At 36.8% G+C, this 27,389-nt stretch overlaps 1 protein-coding gene across 1 annotated transcript in view; it reads left to right on the top strand.

The window, feature by feature from the left end:
* The window catches only part of LOC124888794, a 75,984-nt gene extending 49,092 nt beyond the window's left edge, over nt 1–26,892 (top strand). Inside the window, exon 4 of the mRNA XM_047400088.1 lies at nt 26,714–26,892. Within this exon, the coding sequence (XP_047256044.1) occupies nt 26,714–26,892 (179 nt within the window). The remainder of the gene's footprint in view (nt 1–26,713) is intronic.
* Nucleotides 26,893–27,389: the final 497 nt, after the last annotated feature.

Genomic DNA, 27,389 nt, shown 5'->3' with positions numbered 1-27,389 from the left:
AATCCAAAAAGTGTATCAATGCGATCTCAATGCGGCGCATCGGCCATCGCGTCGATCAATATTTTCCTTGGCTTCCTATAGCAATTTTTAGTGAACCAACATTAACTCAATACGGTGTATTTGTCATCGCATCGATGCCAATGACGTGGCGTGTTGTCCTGTGCATCGATGGTTTAACTTTCAATCTTTTAAACCCACATTCAGAGGGGTAAATGGATCTTTTACCACCTTATATCAGGCCCCAAAACATATCATTAAGTCATCCAAGAGGCAAAACATACTCATTCTCTCTATAATTTATCTAGAACAAACCCTAGTTCATCACATTGAAGATCCAAGACTCAAGGTTTCCACTATTATTCTTTAAGAATTCGCCAACTAAGGTATGTGAAGTGTTCATCCAAGGGTTACTTCCACCCTTGGAGTCCAAGAAACTTTTTTAAACTTCAAGTAGTTGGAATTTATGACTTCCACGATTGGAATTGAAGTGTATTCATGATTATTATTTGAATTAGATTTCTATTTCATGATTTATTATACCTTTCATGTGGGATTGGTTATTATGTGTGTAGATTCATATAAATCCATGTTAAACCCCTTGAAATTGTGAAATTCGAAGTGAATCATGATGCCCTCTTATTATGTGCATATATTATGCTCACGAAGTGCTTAATGAAATTTTCATGTGAACTAATAAGGGAAAGAAGTCACGTCATGCTAGCTTATGTGCAAGTTATACCATGCAAGTTTTTGATAAAATGTCTCTATAGATACATTGTGAACAAGTGTGCATTTTATGCTACGCAAGATCATGTGATGCTTTAATTTTTATGCTATCGAGTCCTCGGGGTATTTAATACCCGATAATTTAGCTGTTTACCTAGAGCTAGTGTCAGATACAGAATAATCTTATTCATGTCACAATCAGTAGTACTCTCAGTCAGTTAAAGGACTCAGGAAAAACTCAGTAGACTATGTATCAGTCCATTCCATTTTAGTATTCAGTTCAGACCTCAGTAAATTTAGTCAGTTAACATTATTTAATAGTATTTCGTCAGTCAACAAAACTTAGTGAATTCAGTTCAGTTCAGTTAGATAGTATAATCAGTAACAGTCCAGTCAAGCCTAGTATAAACTAGGAAATTAGTTTAGTGTCTATTCAGATGGGAGAAAGATTCAACACTGAGTTAAACCAGGGATAGGGGTATTACTGCCACCCTTAGTAGCAATCCCTGCTTTACAAAACTACGTAGCTAGCATAGGTTGACATATAATCCTACCAGATATTATGAGGTTTGATATATCTTATTTGAGTTTTCCTGCCAGTGAGGGATGACGAAAGAGCTTCCTATCAGAGAGGGTTAACTCACAACTTGTATTTACCCATGGCACGGTATTGACACCCTTCAAACTGGGGTTACAGGTTGGACCCCAATCTATGTAAAAAGAGGTATGTAGGTTAGATTATTAATTTTCAATAGTCTCAATTTTAGATTTAGTCTCAATATAAAACTCAGTTTAGTTCTACAAATTCAGGAATGTCATACACAGTCACTCAACTCAGTACAAAACTAGTATAGTTCCACATAATTTGGATTGTCAGATGCAGTCATTCAGTTATCAGTAATTCAGTATCAGTATACTTAGATATCAGTTAATCAGTATTCAAATTTAGTATTCAGTGTTATCATGATCTCAGTTACATTTATGTATTCATGTGTGTACTCTCATCCGGTTATACTCATGTCATTTAGTCAGTATTGTTCATGCATATGAACCCATGCATTTCAGCCTATCTTATTTAGCATACCAGTACATTCAAAGTACTAAAACATACTTTTCTCTTGCCGTATGATATTTATGTCATAGGTTTAGATGCATGGGCTCCTGAGTACCCTTAGCAGTTCAGATCTTCAGCAGTCAGAGTTAGTGGTTATTATTTTAGCATTTTAATTTATTTCAGTAGTCAGAGTTAGTTGGGGACTTATCCCATTAACTCCATATTTCAGAGAGTTTAGAGGCTTTTCAGACTAGAGTATTTTCAGACAGATGTATCAATTTTGGTATTACTATATCACAATCAGATTTATTTCAGTATTGAACCTTATGGCATGTTTTTTTGCCTAATTTCTGAATATTTCAATATTATTATTATTCAGTTATTATAGTAGGTACCAGTCATTGGTTTGCTTATGGTCCTTCAGGATTATGAGCACCGTGTAGCATCTGGGGTACAGACTTGAGGCGTTACAAACTTGATATCAAATCCTAAGGTTCAAAAGAGTCCTAGGAAGTTTGAAAGCCACATCTATTAGAGTCTTGCGCATGGGTATATAGCGCGCCATACTTATGGACAGGAGGCTACAAAATGCTTTAAGAAAAGTTTCCCTTCTTTCAGTATTTATGTCATGCGAGTAAGTATGAGCTCTAGTTAAACTCTCTGTCTAATCTAAGTTTCTCTTCTATTTATAGCATATGCCTCCAAAGAGGACTAAGGGAAGACAAATGGGAGACCATCCAGAACTCCAGCCTGTCCAGCCAGATCCTCTGGACGAACACGTCTCCCACGTTGAGTTCAGAGCAGCTTTCACCACCCTAGCTCATTCTGTTGTAGCCCAGAATGATCATCCATCTACTTTTTTCGGCCAACCCAGTAGCCAATACTACTACTGCCAAAATTTGGGATTTCATCCGCATGAACCCTTCATCTTTTATTGGGTCTAAGTTAGATGAGGACCCTCAGGAATTTCTTGATCAGGTGTAGAAAGTTACTGATATTATGGGGGTGACTACTATTTAGAGCACTGAGTTGGACATATATTATTTATAGGATATAGAACACTTATGGTTTAAATAGTGAAAAGCAGAGAGGGCTAGTGATGCAGGGCCGATAGAATGGAAAGAGTTTACAGTTACATTTTTGGATAGGTTCTTCTCACTAGAGTTGAGGAAAGCGAAGGTTTTGGAGTTTATAAACCTGAAGCAGGGCAATATGATAGTACAAGAGTATTCTCTCAAGTTTACTCAGTTAGCCAGATATGCCCCGCATGTAGTAGCAGATAGCAGAGCGAAGATGAGTAAGTTTGTGTCTGGGGTGTCTAATAGTATGGTCAAAGAGTATAGGACCACATTGTTGATTAAGAAGATGGACATATCTAAGATCATGGTCCATGCTCAGCAGATAGAGATGGATAAGAATAAAAAGAGAGAGAGGGAGAACAAGATATCAAGAATAGGTAGTTTCAGTTTCACTCAGCCTAAGTAGAGGTTAGGAATCGTTCTTAGTTCTGCTAGAAATTTTTAGTTCTAGCTCCATCCTCAGCCAATTCTCCTGCGTAAAAATTCAATAAATAGAGATAGGGTGTTAGGCCTTAAACCCTAGGGTAGTGTTAGCAGTGTTCGAACCAATCCCCTTTGTCAGAAGTGTGGCATAAACCACTAGGGTATCTACAGAGCTAGGAGTGATGTGTGTTTCAGATGTGGCAAGCTAGGCCACAAGGTCAGGCAGTATCCTCAGATGGGTTCTTAGAGTCATCATAACTATCCCCCAGCTTAGTCCGGTCGCCCGAATCAGCAGGGTGTCGCATCTAGTCCCACAGTAGGCAGGACCCAAATAGAATCTATGCTCTTTAGTCCTGATAGGATGAGGAAAGTTCTCCTGATGTGGTCACTGGCAAGTTTTCCATTTACATGTCTATGCTTTGCTAGATCCAGGAGCTTCTTTGTCCTTTGGTGCTCCATATATTACAGTTGATTTCAGAGCCAGTCCTGAAATTCTAGCATAGCCTTTCTCAATCTCTACCCCAGTAGGTAAATCCATCATAGCCAGGCAAGTATACAGGAACTGCTCGGTTATGATATCTCAGAAAGTCACTTCAGCAGACTTAGTTGAATTAGAGATAACCGATTTTGATGTCATTCTCGACATGGATTGACTTCATTCCTACTATGCCTCTATTAACTACAAAAATAGAATTGTCCAATTTCATTTTTCGAATAAACTCGTTCTGGAGTGGAGGGGTAATACTGTAGCACTTAGGGGTCAGCTTGTTTCTTACCTTCGAGCGAGAATGATGATATCTAAGGGATGTATTTACCATCTCGTTCGAGTCTAGGACTCTAGTTCAGAAACCCCTACTCTTGAATCAGTGTCAGTAGCATGTGAATTCCCAGGTGCATTTCCCGAAGATCTTTCCGAAGTTCCTCTTGAAAGAGAAATTGATTTCAGAATCAATCTTCTCCTAGATACTCAACCCATATCTATTATTCCATACAAAATGGCCCCAGCAGAACTCAAGGAGTTAAAAAAATAGCTAAAGGATCTCTTAGATAAGGGATTCATCATACCCAGTGTGTCCTTGTGGGGTGCACCAGTTTTATTCGTGCATAAGAAAGATAATTCTCTCAGAATGTGTATTGACTACCATCAGCTAAATAAAGTCATGGTCAAGAACAGGTATCTACTTCCCAAAATCAATGACTTGTTTGACCAACTTCAGGGTGACAGTTACTTCTCTAAGATAGACCTCAGATCGGTCTATCATCAGCTCAGAGTTAGAGAATGTGATACACCAAAAATAGCCTTCAAAACTCGGTATGGTCACTTTGAATTCTTAGTCATGTTCTTTGGTTTTACCAATGCACCAGCAGCTTTCATGGACTTGATGAATTATGTGTTCAAGTAGTACTTGGACATGTTTATCATAGTCTTCGTAGATGACATTTTTGTCTACTCCTGCATTAAGCATGATCATACAGACCATCTCAGAATAGTGTTATAGATTCTCAAAAACCATCATCTATTCACCAAATTTAGTAAGTGCAAATTTTGGTTAATGTTAGTAGCTTTCCTTGGCCATATAATTTCCGATGATGGAATTAGAGTTGATCCCCAAAAGTCTGAAGCAGTGAGAAACTATCATAGAACCATCTCTTCATCAGATATTAGGAGTTTCTTAGGCTTGGCTGGATATTACAGATGATTTGTTGAAGGATTATTATCTATTGCATCCCCTATATCCAGATTGACTCAAAAGAAAGTCAAATTCCAGTGGTCAGATTCTTGGGAGAAGAGTTTTTAGGAGGTAAAGACTCGAGTCACTACAACTCTAGTTTTGACTCTACCAGATGGTTCAGACGAATTTTTGGTGTATTGTGATGCCTCCATAGTCGATTTGGGGTATGTTTTGATGCTCTAGACAGATTAAGCCCCATAAAAAGAACTATCCTACTTATTATCTTGAGTTAGTAGCAGTAGTTTTTGCCTTAAAGATTTGGAGGCACTATTTATATGGTGTGCATGTTGATGTGTTCACAGACCATAAGAGCCTACAATATGTGTTCTCTCAGAAAGATCTAAACCTCCGTCAGAGAAAGTGGTTGGAGTTGTTGAAAGACTACAACATGAGTGTCCTATATCATCCGAGTAAAGCCAATGTAGTGGATGATACTCTCAGTAGGATGTCTATGGGTAGTGTTTTTCATATGGAGGATGGTAAGAAGAAGTTAGCTAAGAAAGTTTATCAACTTGCCCGACTAGGTGTTCGCTTAGTTGATTCAGCAGAAGGTAGTGTATGGGTACAGAATAGTTCAAAATTATCCCTAGTTTCCGAGGTGATGGAAAAGTAGGGTAGGGATCCCAGTCTAGTAAAGTTGAAGGAATCAGTCAGAGATTAGAAGTTAGAGGTTTTCTCCCAAGGGGGAGATAGTGTGTTGCGCTGTCAGGGATGACTATGTGTTCTAGGTGTAGATGACTTGAGGTAGTGAATTCTTGCAGAGGTGCATAGCGCGTGCTACTCTATTCATCCAGGGGCTACTAAGATGTACCATGATTTACGAGAGATCTATTGGCAGAGTGGGATGAAGAGAGATATTGCAGATTTTATGAATCAGTGCTCAACATGTCAGCAGGCTAAAATTGAGCATCAGAAGCCTAGTGGATCTATGCAGGAGTTTAGTATTCCCACTTGGAAGTGGGAAGAAGTGAACATGAACTTTATGACCCAGCAAAGCCTAGTGTATCCATGTCTCCTTGCTAAAGAAATGCATAGGTGACCCAGCAGTCGTAGTTCCTATAGAGGGAATAGATATTCAGAACAACCTCTCTTATGAAGATATCCTAATCGAAACCCTTGATTATCAGATTCGCAAACTGTGGAACAAAGAAGTCCCTCTAGTCAAAGTTCTTTGGAAAAATCAGTCCATTGAGGGAGCTACTTGGGAACCGGAAGCAGATATACGAACCAAGTATCCTTACTTCTTCTCTGCAAACTCAGACTCAGCCCAAGGTAACTGTTTTTTCATTAAACTTAATCAGTCTCATGTTTAGATATAGCTACCAACTTGGTATCAATTAGCGTTGCATACTTAGTCATGCATTCATAAATCAGTTCAGTCATGTACCCATGCATCAAATATGTATGTTCAATATATTAACTCAACTTATCACTAATCCCACTCATGCATTCATGAATCATGTTTATCTATGTAGCATGCATCAGATATGCATGTTCAGTATGATAATTCGGTATATCAGTAATCTCAGTCATGAAATCATGCTTCAGTTATGCATGTCCAGTATCTAAATCCAGTCTATCAGTATTCTTAGCTTAGTCTGTCTCATTCGAGGATGAATATTCCCAAGGGGAAGATATTGTAAGGCCTCATAAAATCCTAAGCTTAACGCAGTCCCTAAAAGCGTACTAAGGGGTCTCAGGCTTAAAAAATTCTAGCTAAGTATTCAGACTTAGTATTATTTTGGCCTTCATAAGTTGGCAACGCTATTTCACAACTTCTATTACCTTAAAATGTCAATCTTTAGGTTGATTCATGATCAGGAATGTTAGTAGGTGTTCCCAGATGAGTTTCAGATTTTTTAGACCTCATTTGAACCATATTTGGGAATCCAAAATAGTGTATCAACGCGATCTCGGTATGGCGCATTGGTCATCGCATCGATCAATATTTTCCTTGGCTTTTGTGGCAATTTCCAGTGAGCTGATGTGGACTCAACACGGCGTATTGGTCATCGCGTCAATGCTAACGACACGACGCGTTGGCCTGCACGTCGATGGTTTGACTTTTGATCTTTTAAACCCGCATCCAGAGGGGTAAATGGGTCCTTTGCCACCTTATATCAGCCCCTAAAACATATCATTAAGCCATCCAAGAGGAAAAATATACTCATTCTCACTAGAATTTATCAAGAACAAACCCTATTTCATCATATTCAAGATCCAAGACTCAAGGTTTCCACCATTATTATTCAATAATTCACTAACTAAGGTATGTAAAGTGTTCATACACGGGTTCCTTCCACCCCTGGAGTCCAAGAAACCCTTTTAAACTTCAAGTAGTAGGTATTTATGACTTCTATGATTGGAATTAAAGTGTATTCATGATTATTATTTGAATTAAATTTCTATTTCATGATTTATTATATGTTTTATGTGGGATTGGTTATTATGTGTGTAGATTCATATGAATCCATGTTAAACCCCTTGAAATTATTAAATTGGAAGTGAATCATGATGCCCTCTTATTATGTGCATATATTATGCTCACAAAGTGCTTGATGAATTGTTCATGTGAACTAATAAGGGAAAGAAATCATGTCATGCTAGCTTATGTGTATACCATGCAAGTGTTTGATAAAATGTCTCTGTAGATACATTATGAACAAGTATGCATTTTATGCTATGCAAGATTATGTGATGCCCTAATTTTCATGCTATCGAGTCCTGGAGGTATTTAATACCCAAAAATTTAGCTGTTTACCTAGAGTCAGTGTCAGATACAGAATAATCTCAGTCATGTCATAATCTGTAGTACTCTCAGTTAGTTACAGGACTTAGGGAAAACTTAGTAGACTTTGTATTAGTCCAGTCCAGTTTAGTATTCAGTTCAGACCTCAGTAAATTTAGTTAGTTAAAAGAATTCAATAGTATTCTGTCAGTCAATAGAACTTAGTAAACTCAGTTTAGTTCAGTTAGATAGTGTAACCAGTAACAGTTCAGTCAATCCTAGTATGAACTAGGAAATCAGTTCAGTGTCTATTCAAATGGGAGTAAGATTCAACTTCGAATTAACCCAGGGATGGGGCATTCTAGCCAGTAAAGGTTTTGGCCCTTAGTAGCAATCCTTGCATTATAGAACTCCATAGCCTACATAGGTTGAGATATCATCTTGCCAGATATTATAAGGGTTGATACATCTTATTCGAGTTTTCCTGCCAGTGAGGGTTGATGAAAGAGGTTCCTGTCAGAGAGAGTTAACTTACATCTTATCTTTACCCATGGCACGGTATTGACAACCTTCCAACTGGGGTTACAAGTTGGACCCCAATCTATGTAGAAAGGGGCATGTTGATTAGATGATTACCTCCCATAGTCTCAGTTTCAGATTTAGTCTCAGTATAGAACTCAGTTTAGTTCTATAGATTCAGAACTATCAGACAAAATCACTCAGCTCAGTACGAAACTCAGTATAGTTCCACAGAATCAGTACTGTCAGATACAGTCATTCAATTATCAATAATTTAGTATTAGTATACTCAGATATCAATTAATCAATATTCATACTCAGTATTCAGTGTTATCACGATCTCATTTACAGTTACATATTCATGCATGTACTCTCATCTAGTTATACTCATGTCATTTAGTAAGTATTGTTCATACATATGAACCCATGAATTTTGGCCTACCTCACTTAGCATACCTGTATATTCAAAGTACCGATGCATACTTTTCTCTTGTGCTATGATGTTTTATATCATAATTTCAGATGGACGGGCTCCCGAGCACCCTTAGCAGCTCAGATCTTCAGCATTCAGAGTTAGTGGTGAGTCCTCATAGTTCGAGGACATGATTATTATTTCAGCATGTTAGTTTATTTTAGTAGTCGGAGTTAGTTGGAGACTTGTCTTATCAACTCTACATTTCAGACAGTTTAGAGGCTTTTCAGACTAGAGTATTTTCAGACAGATGTATCAGTTTTGGTATTACTATACCACAATTAGATTTATTTTAGTATTGAACCTTATGGAATATTTTCCACCTCATTTCTACATATTTTAGTATTATTATTATTTAGTTATTATAGTATGTGCCAGTCATGGGTTCACTTGTGGTCCTTCGAGATTATGAGCACCATGTAGCATCCGGGGTACAGACTTGGGGTGTTACAATATTGGAGAAGAGCGATTAGAAGAAAGGCTGAGATATTGAACTCGTTTGATTTTTTCACTAACTTGGGCAAAGTTTTTTTTTTAGGGTAATGAGCCTGGAGTTACGTAACGTTTGCTAGGCTTAGTAGAGTCGGTTTAGATCAAACGTTATGTAACTCCTTGCTTATTAATTTATAAAATACCTTAAAGGTTGTTTGAGCAAGCTGTATTGAGCAACACTCGATAAAAGTGAGCTATCTAATGGTTGGGACCACATCTTGACTGTGCATCAACACATTTTAACCAAAAACAAACAAAGCGACCCTCCATGTTTCCTTTAAGGCTTCTGAAGAAAGAGTTTTGAAGGCCTTCTTCAGCGCCACAACTTCAAAGGAGAAAGTGTTCCTGATCGATCTCACAAGAGACCAGGAACTCTATACTAACTTCAAAGATGGCAACGACAAACTTGGATACCAAATCAGCAAGCTGGAGACAAACTTGAAAATTATCGGGATTCACAAACTATAGCAAGCCTCTAATCTTCTCCAAGAAATTTTGAAAGCATGCTAAGGTAAGAAAACACAATCAATTAATCTATATTGCTAAGGAAGTAATGATACTCAATCTGTCTTTCAATCTTGCTTGTGGTTCCGATCAGGTCAATAGTAGTGTACCTAATTTGAACCACAAACAAGAAGGAATGGATACAATTTAAAATTCAAAAATTGCTACCTTTAGGTAGATTCCTTATTTTAACTACACTTGCTGTTGGTGCAAGTTTTCTAGACTTACTATACATCATTTCAACCCTCAATGCCCGTAAAGTTGCTTTTTTGGTCTTCTGCTATTTTCTATCTAGGTGATAATCCCGACCACGCTACCTAGACACAGCTCTCTTGCAAAGTGTACATCTGTATTATTTTTGTTTTAGAGAGACAACAGATGAATTTACATTACCGGATACATTTTTATATTTGCACTTAATTCAGATGTCTCATGTTTTAAGATAATTTTATCGGCCAGATTCGCTAGAAGTTCCTTGCTACCCTATGTCTCTTCTTCAATTAGTTTTCAGATGATAAAGTCTTTCATCAACTTCTATTTCCCTCGCAGACATTCTTATTCAGCTCCTTCTGGCGTATAATCATCTTCTCGAACAACCCTTCTATATAAATTTGGGCTAGGGGAATTTCTATTTGTTTTTGGTTCTTATTTGATGCAGTACGAGGCTTTGAAGGCCTTCTCAGATTCCAATGTACACTTAAAGTTAAGTCCAATAGCTATTAGATCTCTGCAATGACCCATAATATTGATCACTTCTCAAAAATTGATACACATAAACATGAGCAACAACCGTCAGTAATTCATAATAGGGTATCTGCACTATCTTCATGGGGCCTCGAACCCATCAAACTTAACTGTACATGTAGGATCTTGTTTGAATGATTAGTTCCTAATCAGTTAAAAATAGTGTACTTTAAGTGTGTTGTCCCGATGACCTTATCAGTAATACTTAATTCCCACACATGACAGTGGATCCAACCATATGCACGCATCTTATTCTTCGTAGCCCATCTATGGCTTAAATTGAATAAATAGATGACTAACAAGTTGTAATGGATACCACATCTATTTAAATTGTCAAACAATTGCAGACATCTGTTATGACAGATGATCAATCTATTGCAACATATGACATATCTTTTGGAAAAATAAAATAGATATATCCATCTGTTGCAACAGATTGTCAATATGTTTTAAGTTATCTAATAGATGAAATATATTTTGCAACATATTACCCATCTGTTAGATTTATTTTAAAGCAATTTTGTTTTCTTTCTAAAATACAATAAAATATAAAATGTTGTATTTTGATCCTTTTTTTAATTTACATATTCAAAAAGTCACCAGTTTTATTTAATTAGGGGATATGAATAGTCGTGACTTTTTGACTAACCCTTTCCAATTCAATTATTTTTAAATAGGTCCCTCCTTACTCGTTCATTCTACTACACTTACAAATATGGATGATCTAGATTCGTACAAGAAGATTCATATCGAGTCCTTGCGGAAACTTCAAAGGAAGTTTGATGAACTCTAGAGGGATTTGGCCGACTTCAGAGCAAGGCTGAGGAGGGCCCTGCTGCCGCCAGATGAAAATTGTCCGATTGACAATAATAATAGTAATGATAATAATAATAGTAGTAATAATAATTAGGTTATGTTTTTTCTTTTATCGTATGTATTTTTCTCCTTTTGTATATCGGATCTACCCAAGGGATTAAAAAATCTATGTTTGGTGGTCAACTTTAAATTTTTAATTCTTATTTAGTATTTAATTATCATTCTATTTATTCCTTATTCTCAACATGTCGATGATTGGTGGTAGGGATTGAGTATTTGTGGCAACAGAGGTTAATCTGATGCGAAAATCGATCATATGTTGCAATAGATGGTTATTAATAAAAAAGGGTTATTGTTGTTATTGAGAGGGTGAAAAGACATGACTTTCTGATTATTTAATATGAAAAATAGTTTGTAAATAAATAATAAGAAAATAAATGATTAACACAATTTATAATCGTAAAAGAACGGCTATTTAATTTTAATAACTGATCATGACTTTTCACCATTTTTGTTTTTAAATTTATTTTTAAAATTATTTATTTAGTACATAATTAAAAAAGTCACAATATTGGATTAATTAACTTATATGATGATTGTTAAGAAAAAGGTGAACAGTCGTGACTTTGTCTAAAACACATTCAACAATGTTGCTGATGCATCAAATTCCCCATCTATTGCGACTGATGTATCAGCTATTAGAAGAAATCAGAAAAGCTATTAAAATAGATCATCGATTTGATGCAACAGATGGTATATCTGTTGCAACTAATGGTTTATCTGATGCAATAGATATACAATATGTTGCCAGAACTCAATAAAAATAATTATTATTTTATTAAAAAAACGATTATTGAAAAAGTGTTTTTTTAATTTATATAAAAAAGTCAGCAAATTTGAATTAATGATATGATGATTTTTTTTAAAAAGATAGATTATATGTTGCAACAAAAAGATTATCTGATGCAACAGAAATAGAATCTGTTCTCACAAAATAAAAATGGTTCTTGGAAAGAGTTAATTAATAATAATAATCTGAAAAGTCATGACTTATCACAATATTTCTTAATTTAATTATGTCATAACTTTTCAGAGTAATAAAAAATGTAATTAATAAATAGAGGTGAACAGTTAGATTATATGTTGCAAAAGATGGATTATCTGATGCAACAAGTTTTCTATTTATTGCAACAGATGATATATCTGTTGTCACCGATAAGTTATCTGATGCAATAGATATAGAATCTTTTGTCACAACTCAATAAAAACAGTTCTTGGAAAGAACTAATTAATAATAATAATAATCTGAAAATTCATCACTTATCACAATATTTCTTAATTTAATTAAGTCATAACTTTTCACAATAATCAATAATGTAATTAATAAATGAAGGTGAACAGTTAGATTATAAGTTGCAATAGATAGATTATCTGATGCATCTGATGCAACAAGTTTTCTATTTGTTGCAATAGATGATATATCTGTTGTCACAGATGAGTTATCTGATACAACAGATATAGAATCTGCTGTCACAACTCAATAAAAACGGTTCTTGGAAAGAACTAATTAATAATAATAATATGTAAAGTCATGACTTATCACAATATTTCTTAATTTAATTAAGTCATAACTTTTCATAGTAATAAAAAATGTAATTAATAAATGGAGGTGAATAGTCGTGCTTTTTTGCCACTTATTCAAATTCAATCCTCTATAAATAGGTCTCTCTTTTCTCAATCGTTCATTCAACTACACTCTATTTATTTATTGCATTTTGTCTTTCATAGTACACCTTCCACCACTTTCTCTTTCTCTTCCCCGACTCAGGTAAGTTTTCTTCCTTGCCAATTTGTAGTATACGTAGTATTACATTCGGATATTCTTTTCTTTACTTTTATTTTTACGTTTCTTATCATTTCATATGTGTTCTAGATATGGCTGATCTAGTGTGGGATGTTGCTTTTCTGCAAGATGCCTTGAATGAACTTCGAATGTAAGTTCGTGACCTGCAATAGGATCTGTAAGCAGTTAGAGTAAGAATGCTCCATAAGATTCGAAGGCTAAAAAGGACCTAGCTGCTACCGGTTGAAGATTGGCCGGTTGACAATAATAATAATAATGATGATGATAATAATATTAATTAGATTTTTCTTTCTTTTAGTCTATGTATATGTATTTTTATTTGTTTGGTTTACTAAAAAATATTATGTTTGATCAACTTTGATGTTTTAATTCATATTTAATTTTCATTCTGTCTATTATCTTTTCATCAAACATGTCGATAATTGGACGTAAAGAATAATTTTGAATCCCGTAGCAATAGCAAGAGTTGAATGTAAACATATTGGTTATCTGTTGGGTTTATGGCAGGGGCTGATTTGTGTTGTTCCAAACTGATTACTCATATGTTGCAACAAATAAGCAGTCTGATGCAACCGATAACTATTTTGTTTCAGCAGATAACTAGTCTGTTGCATGACTTTTATGTTTTAATTCATACTCCCTCCGTCTCAAATTACCCATCATAAATTGAGATGACACATTGATTACAAAAAATAATTAATAACATGCCTATTTTACTGTAATACCCCTATTAAATGATGTTTACATTTTATTTTGAAGAAAAAGTGATTAATGCAAAGGGTAAAACATGATTTTTTATCTCTTCTTGATTAATGAAAAAAGAGAAGTAAAATAAAAAATTAAATTAGGAAATTTAGGACGGGTAATTTGAGACGGAGGGAGTATTTAATTTTCATTATGTCTATTATCTTCTCAACAAATATGTTGACGATTGGATGTAAGGAATAATTTTGAATCCAGTAGCAATAACAAGAATTGAAATATATTGGTTATCTGTTGGGTTTGTGGAAGGGGCTGATTTATGTTGTTCCAATCAGATTAATTATCTGTTGCAACAGATATGAAATCTGATGCAATAGATAATTAGTCTGATGCAACAGATAACTAGTCTGATGCAACAAATAATCAATTTAATGCAACAGATAACTAGTTGTAATGACCCGAGTCTGTACCCCAAATGCTACACGGTGCTCATAATCTCGAAGGACCACAAACTAATCCATGTCTGGTACCTGCTGCAATAACTAAGTAATAATACTATAATAATGTGAAAATTAGGCTATTACAACCATAAGGTTCATAACTGAAATCAAATACTGGTAAATAAATATTGAAAGCTGAGCATTTGTTTGAAATAATCTAGTTTGAAAAGCCTCTAACTGTTTGAACATGGAGTTGATGGTACAAGTCTCCAACTAACTTCGATAACTAAAAAAAACTAAAATGCTAAAATGATGACTATGTCCTAGAACTATGAGGACTCACCACTAAATCTGCTGCTGATAATCTGGGCAGCTATGTATGGTCAGGAGCCCGTGTATCTGAACCTATGATATAAGACATCATAGCGCAAAAAAGGTATGCGTCAGTACTTTGAATGTACTGGTATTCTATGTGAGATAAGGCTGAATGCATGGGTTCATATGAATGAACAGTACTGGTTGAGTAACATGAACATAACTGAATGAGAGTACGTGTATATATAAAACTGCTGTAAATACTGATTATGCAATACTATGCACATAACTATGTATACTAAAACTAAGATCATATTAACACTGGGTGCTGAGTTCTGATAACTGAATGACTAATATCTGAGTTCACTGATAACTATATTACTGTTAGCTGGATGACTATTTTTGACATCCCTGATGAAATAGAACTAAACTGAGTTCTATACTGAGTTGGGTGACTATTTCTGACAGTCTTGGTACTGTAAAAATGAACTGAGTTCTATATTAAGACTGAAACTTAAACTGTGGGAGATAATTATCTAACCAATATGCCCCTCTCTAAACTGATTGGTGTCCAACCTGTAACCCCAGTTGGAAGGGTGTCAGTACCATGCCATGGGTAAAGACAAGTTGCTGAGTCACCCTCATCTGGCAGGTGCTCTGAATGATAATGGGGGTACCCTCAACTGGGAGGTAAGACACCTCATTAACCCTCAACTGGCAGGTTGATGTCTCAACCTACGCTGGATACGTAGTTCTGGAATACAAGGAGTGCTTCTAAGGATCACACCCTCTACTAGTAGGTGAGTCCCCATCTTTGGGTTCACTCAGTTCTGAATCCTACTCCCAGCAGAATAGACACTGAATTGATTTCTAAACTATACTAGTCTTGACTGAAGCATTACTGACCGTGTTAACTGATTGAACTGGACTAATTTCACTGAGTTTATTTGAGTTCTGCACTGACTGAGTACTACTAATCATGATATTACTGAGACTATTCTATAACTACTGTAGCTCTAGGTCAACAAGTAGATTTTCGGGTATTGAATACCCCCAGGACTCGATAGCATTGAAAGTAAGACATGGCATAATCTTGAAAAGTATAACAATAGCTACTGGTTAATAATACATTCACCTTGACATTTTGTCAAACACTTGACATACATGAACTTGTACATGAATAGGAACACAAAATAACATGTCATGATTTCCCCATTCAATCCACATAGGGATTTTATCAAACACTTGGAGAGCATGATTATTTCACATAATATTAGTCAACATATGAACATCATGGATACAATACTAACTTGTAAATTCAAGGGTTTATCAATATAATCACATAGTCATCACACATGCTATTCAATTTCATGAACTTGTAATTAAATCATGGTTTGAACCCAAGCAATTATCATGGATATCAATACAATCTAGTTCAATCATAGAATTCATAAAAACAATAAATTTGTAGTTTAAAAGAGGTTATTGAACTCCAAGGGTGGAAGAAAACCCAAGGATGAACACCTAACATACCTCGATTGTTAATTTTATGGAGATTGGGGTGAGTTCTTGAGGTTTGATTCTTGAAATTGATGAATCTAGGGCTTGTTCTTGAGAGGATTTTATGAAAAGGATGAGCAATTTCGCTATTTGGGGCTTTAATCCCGTGTTATAGAGTTATTGGGTGAAGGAAAAATGACCCATTTTCCCTTAAAATACGGAACAAAACTATAGAATTTACCCAGACCGGATTGGCCAGGGCACTGTGGGCTCTGGAACGCCGCTCTAGGCAGGGCGCCATAGGCTCATTGCCCCAAGCCAATGTTTTGGAGTTTCAAACGTGCCCTTACGCTTGTCAAAAAATTATGAAACTCATCGAAGAAGTACTGTTGACTTCCCCAATCATGAATCAACTCAAAAACTAACTTTCTAAGGTTGGGAAGGCCGTAAATAAATTCCTCAAAGTTAAAAGGCTTTAGAAATGACTAAGTCCTAACACTTAGCTAAGATTTTATAAGTCTTGGGCCTCTTTTGGCATGCTTTAAAGTACTCAAACGATTAGGATTCTGTGGGGTCTTACAATATCTCCCCTTTGAGAATATTTATCCTCGAATGAGAGTGACTAAGCTGAGAATACTGATAGGCTGAATTTATACACTGAACACGCACAATAAAGCATGATTACATGATTGAAGCTACTGATATACTGAGTTATCATATTGAACATGCATAACTGAAGCATGAATGAGTTCTAAAGACATGATGCATGGTTGATCTATTTCATGAAGGTATGTATGATATGAGAAGGCTATGCAATTGAATTGATAAAGAGTTAGAAAGGAAATCTGAGCGTGGAACTGAGTAAATTCAAGTAAAACTGTTACCTTGAGCTGAGTCTGATTTTGCAAAGAAGAGGTGAGGATACTTGGTCTTCATGTCTACTTCCGCTTGCTAAGTAGATCACTCAACGAACTGATTTCACTAAAGAACTTTGACTAGAGGGACCTCTTTGTTCTCAGTCTGCGAACCTGATGATCAAGGATTTTGACTAGGATTTCCTCATAAGAGAGACTATTCTGAACATATATGCCCTCTATAGGGACTACAACTGTTGGGTCACCTATGCACTTCTTTAGCAAGGAGACATGAAACACTGGATGCACTATAGCTAGATCTGAAGGTAACTCAAGATCATAAGCTACCTTTCTGAAATAGCTGAGAATTCGGTAAGGACTGACATATCGAGAACTAAGCTTCCCCTTCTTGCCAAACCTCTTCACTCCTTTCATAGGCTAGATTTTCAAATACACATAATCATTAATCTCAAACTCGAGATCTTTTCTTCGCACATCTTTATATGATTTCTGTCGGCTCTGAGCTGTCTTTAGCCTTTCTCTGATCAACTAAAATTTTTCTAAGGTATCTAATACCAAGTCAGGCCCCACCACTGCGGCCTTACCTATGTCAAACCAACCAATGGGATATCTATATATCTTCTCATAAAGTGCGTCAAACGATGCCATTTGAATAATGGAATGATAACTGTTATTATACGCGAACTCAATCAAGGGCAAGTGGTCATCCCAACTGCCCTTAAAGTCAATGACATATGATCTTTGTATATCTTCTAAAGTCTGAATGGTCCTTTCTTCTTAACCATCTATCTGAGGGTGAAAGGCTGTACTGAGGTGAACTTGGGTACTAAGACCCGTTTGGAATACTTTCTAAAAATGAGAGGTGAACTGCGTAGCTCTATCTGAAATAATGGACAACAGAAGTCTATACAATCTGACCAACTCTCTAACATAGATCTTGGAATAATCCTCGACTGAATAAAAGGTGTGAACTGGTAAGAAGTGATCTGATTTGGTCATCCTATCCACAATGACCCATATCGAATCATGCTGGCGGTGAGTATAGGGTAAGCCCGTCACAAAATCTATGTTCACCCCCTCCCACTTCCACATGGTAATATTGAACTCCTGCATAGATCCACTGGGATTTTGATGCTCGATCTTAACCTACTGATATGTCAAGCACTTAGCCATAAACTATGCAATGTCTCTCTTTACCCCACTCCACCAATAGATTTCCCGCAAGTCGCGGTATATCTTGGTGGCCCCTTGGAGAAAACCTCTACTCTCTGATCTCTGACTGGCTCTTTCAGTTTAACTAAACTAGGATCCCTGTACTGCTTTTTTTTTTCTTCAAAAACCAAAGATAATTCCAAACTATTCTGCACCCAGACACTACCCTATGTTGAATCGACTAAGCAGACACCTAGTCGAGCAAGCTGATGAACTTTCTGAAATAACTTCTTCTTACCATCCTCAACATGAGCCACACTACCCATAGACAATCTACTGAGAGCATCAACCACTACATTGGCCCTGCCCAGATGATACATAATACTCATGTTATAATATTTCAACAACTCCAACTATATTCTCTAACGCAGGTTCAGATCTTTTTGAGAAAACACATACTGCAAGATTTTATGATCTGTGAACACATCAACATGTACTCTGTATAAGTAATGCCTCTAAATCTTTAAGGCAAACACTATAACTGCTAATTCAAGGTCATGAGTGGGATAATTCTTCTCATGAGGCTTAAGCTGTCTAGAGGTATAGGCTATGACCTTACCTCTCTGTATTAGAACACACCCCAAAACAACTCTGGAAGCATCACAATAGACCATAAGCCCATCGGAACTATCTGGTAAAGTCAAAATTGGGGTTGTAGTGAGTCAATTCTTTAACTCCTGAAAACTTTTCTCACAAGAATTTGACCACTAGCTCTTGACTTTATTCTGAGTTAATCTGGACATAGAGGATGCAATAGACAAAAATTCTTCAATAAACCATCGATAATATCCTGTGAAATATAAGAAACTCCTAATATCTGATGGAGAGATGGGCCTGGCCCAGTGTCTTACTGCTTCAGTCTTTTAAGGATTAATTCTAATGCTATCACCAGAAACTATATGACCAAGGAAAGCTACTGACCATAGCCAAAATTCGTATTTACTAAACTTGGCGAACAACTGATGGGCTCTGAGGGTCTATAACACTATTTTGAGATAGTCTACATGATCATGTTCACTACAAGAGTAGATAAGAATGTCATCAATGAAGACTATGAAGAACATGTCTAAGTACTTCTTGAACACACAGTTCATCAAGTCCATGAAGGCTACTGGGGCATTGGTAAGACCAAATAACATGACTAGGAATTTGAAGTGACCATACCAAGTTTTGAAAGTTATTTTTGGAATGTCACATTCTTTGACTCTGATCTGAGGTCTATCTTAGAAAAGTAACTAGCACCCTAAAGTTGGTCAAATAATTCATCGATTTTGGGAAATGGATACTTGTTCTTGACTATGGCTTTGTTCAACTGACGGTAGTCAATACACATTCTGAGAGAACCATATTTCTTATGCATGAATAAAACTTATGCACCCCAAGAGGATATAATAGGTTTGATGAATCCCTTATCTAGGAGATCCCTTAACTATTATTTTAACTTTTTGAGTTCTACTGGAGCAATTTTGTATGGCGGGATAGAGATAGGTTGAGTATTAGGAAGAAGTTCTATTCTGAAGTCAATTTCTCGCTCGAGAGGGACCCCATGAAGAACTTCAGGAAACACATTTAGAAATTTACATACTACTGAAACAGACTCAAGGTTGGGAGTATTGGAACTAGAATCCTTAACTCGAACAAAATGATAAATACATCCCTTAGATATCATTTTCCTTGCCCTTAGGTAGAAAACAAGCTGACCCCTAAGTGTTGAGGTGCTACCCCTCCATTCATTTACAGTTCATTCGAAAATTGAAAATGGAAAATTCTGTTTCTGTAGTCAACTGAAGCATAGCATGAATACAGATAATCCATGCCAAGAATGACATCAAAATCTGTCATTTCTAATTCTACTAAGTCTACTAAAGTGGCTTTCTGAGATACCATAACCGAATAGTTCCTGTATACCCTCGGGCTATGATAGATTTACCTACTAGGGTAGAGACTGAGAAGGGCCCTGCTAGGATTTTGGGACTAACTCCAAAGTCAACAGCTATATAAGGAGTTATAAAGAACAAAGAAGCTCCTGGATCTTGTAAAGCATAAATATGTAAATGATAAACTTGTAACATACCAGTGATCACATCAGGAAAACTTTCCTGATCCTGTCAGGACTGAAGTGCATAGAGTCTATTTGGGCATTTACCACTGGTAGAACTGGAAGTGGCACCCTGCTGATTTGGGCAACCAGACTGAGCAGATGGACGATTATACTGACCCTGAGAACCTGACTAAGGACAATCTCTGATTCTATGGCCTGGCTTGCCACATCCGAAACACACATCACTACCAGTTTTGTAGACACCCTAATGGTTTCTACCATATCTCTGGCGAAGAGGATTTGTTCAGGCACTACTAATACTACCCTGGGGTTTAGGGCTATCTCTAAATTTTAGCACTGGAGCACTGCCTGAGGATAGAGCTGGTACTGAGGATTTTGGGTGGAACTGAGAACGATTTCCATCCTCTGACTTGGGATGGATAAAGTTGAAGCTACCTATTCTATCTCTCTTATTCCTCTTTTCCTTCTTCTTATTCTTATCCTCCTTTATCTGCTGAGCATGGACCATGAGCCTCGATATATACATCTCTTTAATCATTATTATGGTTCTACACTCCTTGACCATACTATTAGACACACCCGACATAAACTTACTCATCTTAGATCTGCTATCTGTTACCACATGAGGGGTATATCTGGCTAACTAAGTAAACTTAAGGGAATACTCTTTCACTGTCATGTTGCCCTATTTTAGATTAATAAACTCCAAAACCTTTGCTTCCATCAACTCCAGTGGGAAGATCCTATTAAGGAAAGCAGTAGCAAACTCTTCCCATTCTATGGGCCCTGCATCAGCGGCCCTCTCTACCTTCCACTGCTTGAACCATGAGTGAGCCATATCCTGCAACTGATATATGGCTAAATTAGCACTTTGACTAGTAGTCACCCCCATAATATTTGTGACTTTTTGCACCTCATCAAGGAATTCTTGTGGGCCCTCTTCAGACTTAGACCTGATAAAAGATGTAGGATTCATTTGGGTAAAGTCCTGAATTCTAGATACAGTTGTATTAGCCATTGGGTTAGCCTGAACGATAGCTGTACATTCATTCTGGCTACCACAGAATAAGCTAGAGTTGTAAAAGTTGCTTTGAATTCTGCGTGGGAAACATGCTCATCCAGGGGATCTGGCTGGATGGGTGGAGGTATTGGTTGATTCCCAATCCTTCTTCTATTTGTTCTTTTAGGAGGTATGTTCTATAGATGGAAGGAAAAAATAATTAGACTGAGAGTTTAACTTCAGCTTATGCTCACTCACATGATATGAATACTAAAAGAAGGGAACTTGTTCCTAAAATGCCTCATAGCCTCTTGTCCATAAGTGTGGCGTGCTACACACCCATGCATAAGGCTCTACTAGACGTGGCTTTCAGACTCCCTAGGAATCTGTTGATACTTAGTCTTTGATACTAAGTTTGTAACGCCCTGAGTCTGCACCTTAGACGCCACACGGTGCTCATAATCTCAAAGGACAACAAGCTAACCCATGACTGATACCTGGTGCAATAACTAAGTAATAATACTATAATAATGCAGAAATTAGGCCGGAATTGCCTTAAGGTTCATAAATAAAATCAAATACTAGTAAATAAATACTGAAAGCTGAGCATCTGTCTGAAAAGCTTCTAACTGTCTGAACATGGAGTTGATGGGATAAGTCGCCAACTAACTCTGACTATTAAAAAATAAACTAAAATGCTGTAATAATGACTATGTTCTCGAACTATGAGGACTCAACACTAAATCTACTGCTGATAATCAGGATGCTAAGTACGGTCAGGCACCGGTGCATCTGAACCTATGATATAAGATATCATAGCACAAAATAAAGGTATGTATCAGTACTTTAAATGTACTGGTATGCTAAGTGAGGTAAGGCTAAATGTATGGGTCCATATGCATGAACAGGCTGAGTAATATGAATATAACTGAATGAGAGTATGTGTATATATGAAACTGCTATAAATACTGATTATGCAATACTATGCACATCACTACGATACTGTAACTGAGATCATATTAACACTGGGTGCTGAGTTCTAATAACTGAATGACTGATATCTGAGTTCATTAATAACTGTATTATTGTTAGTAGGATGACTGTTTCTGACAGTCCTGATGCTGTAGAACTAAATTGAGTTCTATACTGAGCTGGGTGACTATTTTTGACAGTCCTGGTACTATAGAACTGAATTGAGTTTTATACTGAGACTAAAACTGTGGGAGGTAATCATCTAATTGACATGCCCCTCTTTGAATTGATTGGGGTCCAACTTATAACCCCAGTTGGAAGGGTGTCAGTACCGTGCCATGGGTAAAGACAAGTTACTGAGTCACCCTCATATGGCAGGTGCTCTGAATGAGAATGGTGGTACCCTCAACCGGAAGGTAAGATACCTCATTAATCCTCAACTGGCAGGTTGATGTCTCAACCTACGCTGGCTATGTAGTTCTAGAACACAAGGACTGCTTCTAAGGATCACACCCTCTACTGGCAGGTGAGCCCCCATCCTTGGGTTTACTCGGTGCTAAATCCTACTCCCAACTGAATAGACACTAAACTTATTTATAAACTATACAAGGCTTGACTGAACTGTTACTGATCATGTTAACTGACTGAACTGGAGTAAGTTCGCTGAGTTTAACTGAGTTCTGCACTGACTGAGTACTACTAATTGTGATATTACTTAGACTATTCAGTAACTACTGTAGCTCTAGGTTAATAACTAGATTTTTGGATATTGAATACCCTCAGGACTCAATAGCATTGAAATTAAGACAATGGCATGATCTTGAAAAACATAACATTAGCTACTGGTTAACAATACATTCACTTTGACATTTTATCAAACACTTGACATACATGAACTTGTACATGAATGGGAACACAACATAACATGTCATGATTTCCCCAATCAATCCATATAGGCATTTTATCAAATACTTGGGGAGCATGATTATTTCATATAATATTAGTCAACACATGAACATCATGGATACAATACTAACTTGTAAATTCAAGGGTTTATCAAGATAATCACATATTCATCACACATGCTATTCAATTTTATGAACTTGCAATTTAATCATGGTTTCAAACCCAAGAAATTATCATGAATATCAATACAATCTAGTTCAATTATGGAATTTATAAAAATAATAAACTTGTAGTTTAAAAGACATTCTTGAACTCCAAGGGTGGGTGGAAACCCAAGGATGAATGTTGATGTGTGAGTAGATGCTATCATATTTGAGGATTTTAACTGAGAATAATTGCAAAGTCTTAAGCAACTTTTGTATTTTTTGATTGTTTTCTCTTTGATATTGCAGTAAAAGTTGAGATACAAGAGAATAAGCAATTATGAGAGTAAAAGAGTTAATTTTTGAGCAAGTAGAGAAGGAAGAATAGCTGACGACTTGTTTGATAAGTCGTCAGCCTTGTGATAAGCTATCAAAGTTGCCATTAGGCTTAGACAGAGAATGGTCTTTAGCTGGAATATGTGTCGACATCTGTGATAGGCCGTTAGAAGTGTGATAAGCCGTTAGGCTCGTCGTCAGGCTTAGGCAGGGAATGGATTTTGAAGTGAAGAAGTGACAACATCTCTGATATGTCATCACTTGTCTGATAAGCTATCAAGCCTTATCATTAGCCTAAGGCGGAGATTATCAAAGTGAAGAGGAGGTGACGACATTCCTGATAAGCTATCAGACTCCTGATATGCCATCACACACATCGTCACCTATCCGAAAAAATACTGTAATCTATGATTTTGTTTCCATAATTAGACTGAAGTATTTAAAGCATATTTTAGGATTTTCATTGATGATCTTGGACATCTGGAACTCACATTTTGAGCACTTTTCTATCTAACTTCTGACTTTAATTCTTTAGAGAGATTATTACAATTGTTTTGGGATTTTCTATTGGATCAAATCTGAGAAACACTTGTTGCTATTCATCTTTCTTTAAGATCATCTATCTAAGTATGAATTCAACTTGTTGTCTTGCTTATTTTATTATGAGTTGCTAAATTCCTTAACCCGAGTTGTGGGATATATGGGTTTGGGTTTGTAACGTAACTAAGTGTTCAAGATTCTAACGGTGGTAGGAACTTCTTGTTAATTCCATTATTTTAGATGCTAGCTATTAGTTGCAAACAATAGACTTTGCTTACAGGTGATTTGCTTGAGATAAGAAATCAACCCTAGTAAGAAGTGAATTATCAACAGGGACTTGGAAACATTAAACTTCCATTTAATAATTAATGTTGTAACAAGATTAATTAACTTGGGATAACATCCTGTTATGAAATATAAATTCCCTAAGTTCGAGAGAATTAGGTGATTAAATGTTTAAATAGGTTGAGAAACATTTAGATATAACTTCGACAAGGATAGTCTGCTATTCCTACCTACCACAAGAATCTTAAACCGTTACTCACGTCTGTCAAATCCCAATACCCATAGTGAAAATAACTCTGGTTTTCCTTATCATATTGATTTCAAATACTGAACTGAGAATTAATTATTTGTTACTCTTCCAAAAACCCCCATTCATAGAAAACTGGTAAATATCAGTTGATTAACTTTCAAATAACTCTAATTCACACCCTATTCCCTGTGGGATTCGACCCCAACTTAGTTGGGTTATATATTGGCAACGATCACTTACATTCTTGTAAGAGAGGTGTAGCTTGAGTGTTATCCAAAATAGTGCCATTATCGGGGAATACGATTGTAAATTGAAGTTTGTGTGCGCTAATTGACTGTTAGTCAAGTTTCCTAGTTTTACGTTTATTTGTTGTTTTTGTTTTCTGCAGGAATTTTATGGTGTATGCCAAGAAACAAAAGTTACGAAAGACCATTATTACCATTTAATCCCAAACCACAACTAATTGGCAGAATGGCAGACCAGCAGGAGGCTGACAGGTTAGCAGCCTTAGCTAGAGCTCAGGTGAATGCGTAAAATGTTGGTCAACAAGTACGACATCCAAATCCTAAGGATGAAGATTTAAGAGATGAGGATTTGATGAACCTTGGTAACCCAAGGCGTGCAGAGAAAATAGCTGCACCAGTACAATGTAATGCTAACAGGAATCATCTATTTTGAGGAAGAAAAGATCACCAGCCGGTCCAGTATGACCTTAATGATGATGATGATGGAATGGATGGAGCAGGTTCAATGGGTGCAATTATTCCTCCACCGTTAGCACCTGGGGCAAAATTCAACATTACGAGTACTATGATTCAACTCCTTAATCTGAAGGGGTTGTTTGGTGGCCTTCCTGGGGATGATCCGAACTTACATCTAGTGAACTTTGTCACCATCTGTAAATATTTTGATAACCCAGGAGTGGGTCAAAATGCTATCCATTTGAGATTATTTCCGGTGTCTCTGTCTGGGAAGGCAACATTGTGGCTTAATGAGCTGACACCCGATTCTATCACCAACTGGAGGCAGTTGAAAGGAACTTTACTAGAAAGGTCTTTCCACCTTCCAGGAGGGTACAGTTGAGGGATGAGATCAGTAACTTTAGATAACTCCCAACTGAAGCCTTTCATGAAAATTGGAAAAAATTCAAAAAGAGGCTGACACAGTGTACGAACCACAATATGATGGACATACACTTGATAAAGACTTTGTATAGGGCTCTTAACTCTGTGACAAAAACAATTGTAGATAATGCTGCTGGTGGTTCATTTGTTGATCTTACATTCCCAGAGGCTTCAAAAATACTAGAGAAAATGAACAAACACAGTCGAGCATGGCATACCAGAGACTCTGTGGTATCAAGCCCCACTATTTCTGTGGGTATAACTATGGAACAACACAGAAGAGACGAGGAGCGTGATCAAGACATAGATCACCTAAAAACACATATGGACTTTCTAACTAAGCATTTACTATCAGGTAAAACTGAGAAAGTGAAGGCTGTGGGATCACAGGGCAAAGTAGAGTCTGACTTAGAAGAAGAGGCAAACTATGTAAACAATCAGGGGGTTTCCGAGGCAATAGAGAAGGAAATCAAGGTTGGAATTACAATGATAAGGATGGATATAAGAATCAGGAGCAAGGAAATTAGAGGAGCAATAATGATAGGAGCGGGCTATATATCCCTTCTGGAAATTATGAGGCTGCTACAATAAGTTCTGAAAAGATGTCCATGGAGGACATGATCGCTAAGTTGTTAAAGAGAGTGGAGGCTACCAACTCAGGGGTGAATACCGTGAAGACCGATCTGTTCTCTATTAGTCAGTTGGTAAACTCACACTCCACTGCAATCAAACAGTCAGAACAGTAAATGAGCTAATTCTCCGCAGTGCTGAACCAAAGAAAGAGTGGAACATTACCTAGTGATACGGTCCATAATTCATGGAATAATGGCTCATGTATGGCGATTACCACTAGAAGTGGTAAGATATTACCTAGCCCTTCTGTGGGCAAAAATATAGTTGATGAGGTAGTTGATGATGAACTAGAAGAAGGTGGTCCAGTGGAGGCTGAGAAGTTGGACAACCCTACTGATGCTTTAGAAAAGAAAAAAGAGAAGGAGAAGGAGGTAGTGGTTACCACTATTCAAAAACCATCACCTCCCTTCCCTCAACAATTAAAGAAAAAACTGATGATGTAAAATTTAGCAAGTTTATGGCAATGCTCAAGCAATTGATAGTGAATGTGCTATTGGTTGAGGCACTGAAGCAAATGCCAGGATATGCTAAGTTTATGAAGGATCTGTTAACAAAGAAAAGGGCAGTAAGATATGAGCCGGTGGACAATCTCCACCATTGCAGTGTCGTTTCTACACGATCCTTAGTGCAAAAGAAGGCCAACCTTGAGGTATTCACTATTCCATGTACAATCGGGCCTTTCGGTATTGCTAAGGCCCTATTTGATCTGGGGGCGAGCATAAATCTTATGCCACTAGCCATGTATAGAAATCTAGGTTTGGGATATCCGACCCCGACAAACATGCGGCTGGTGATGGATGATAGGTTTGTAAAGTGGCCAATAGGAATACTATATGACGTATTGGTAAAGGTGGCCGACTTTATTCTTTTTACTGATTTTGTATTCCTTGACTGTGATGTGGACTTTGAAGTACCCATTATTTTGGGTAGACCATTCCTC

Source organism: Capsicum annuum, chromosome 11 (genome assembly GCF_002878395.1).
Source record: "Capsicum annuum cultivar UCD-10X-F1 chromosome 11, UCD10Xv1.1, whole genome shotgun sequence".
Classification (NCBI taxonomy): domain Eukaryota; kingdom Viridiplantae; phylum Streptophyta; class Magnoliopsida; order Solanales; family Solanaceae; genus Capsicum; species Capsicum annuum.
This window is presented reverse-complemented; position numbering and strand designations above follow the sequence as displayed.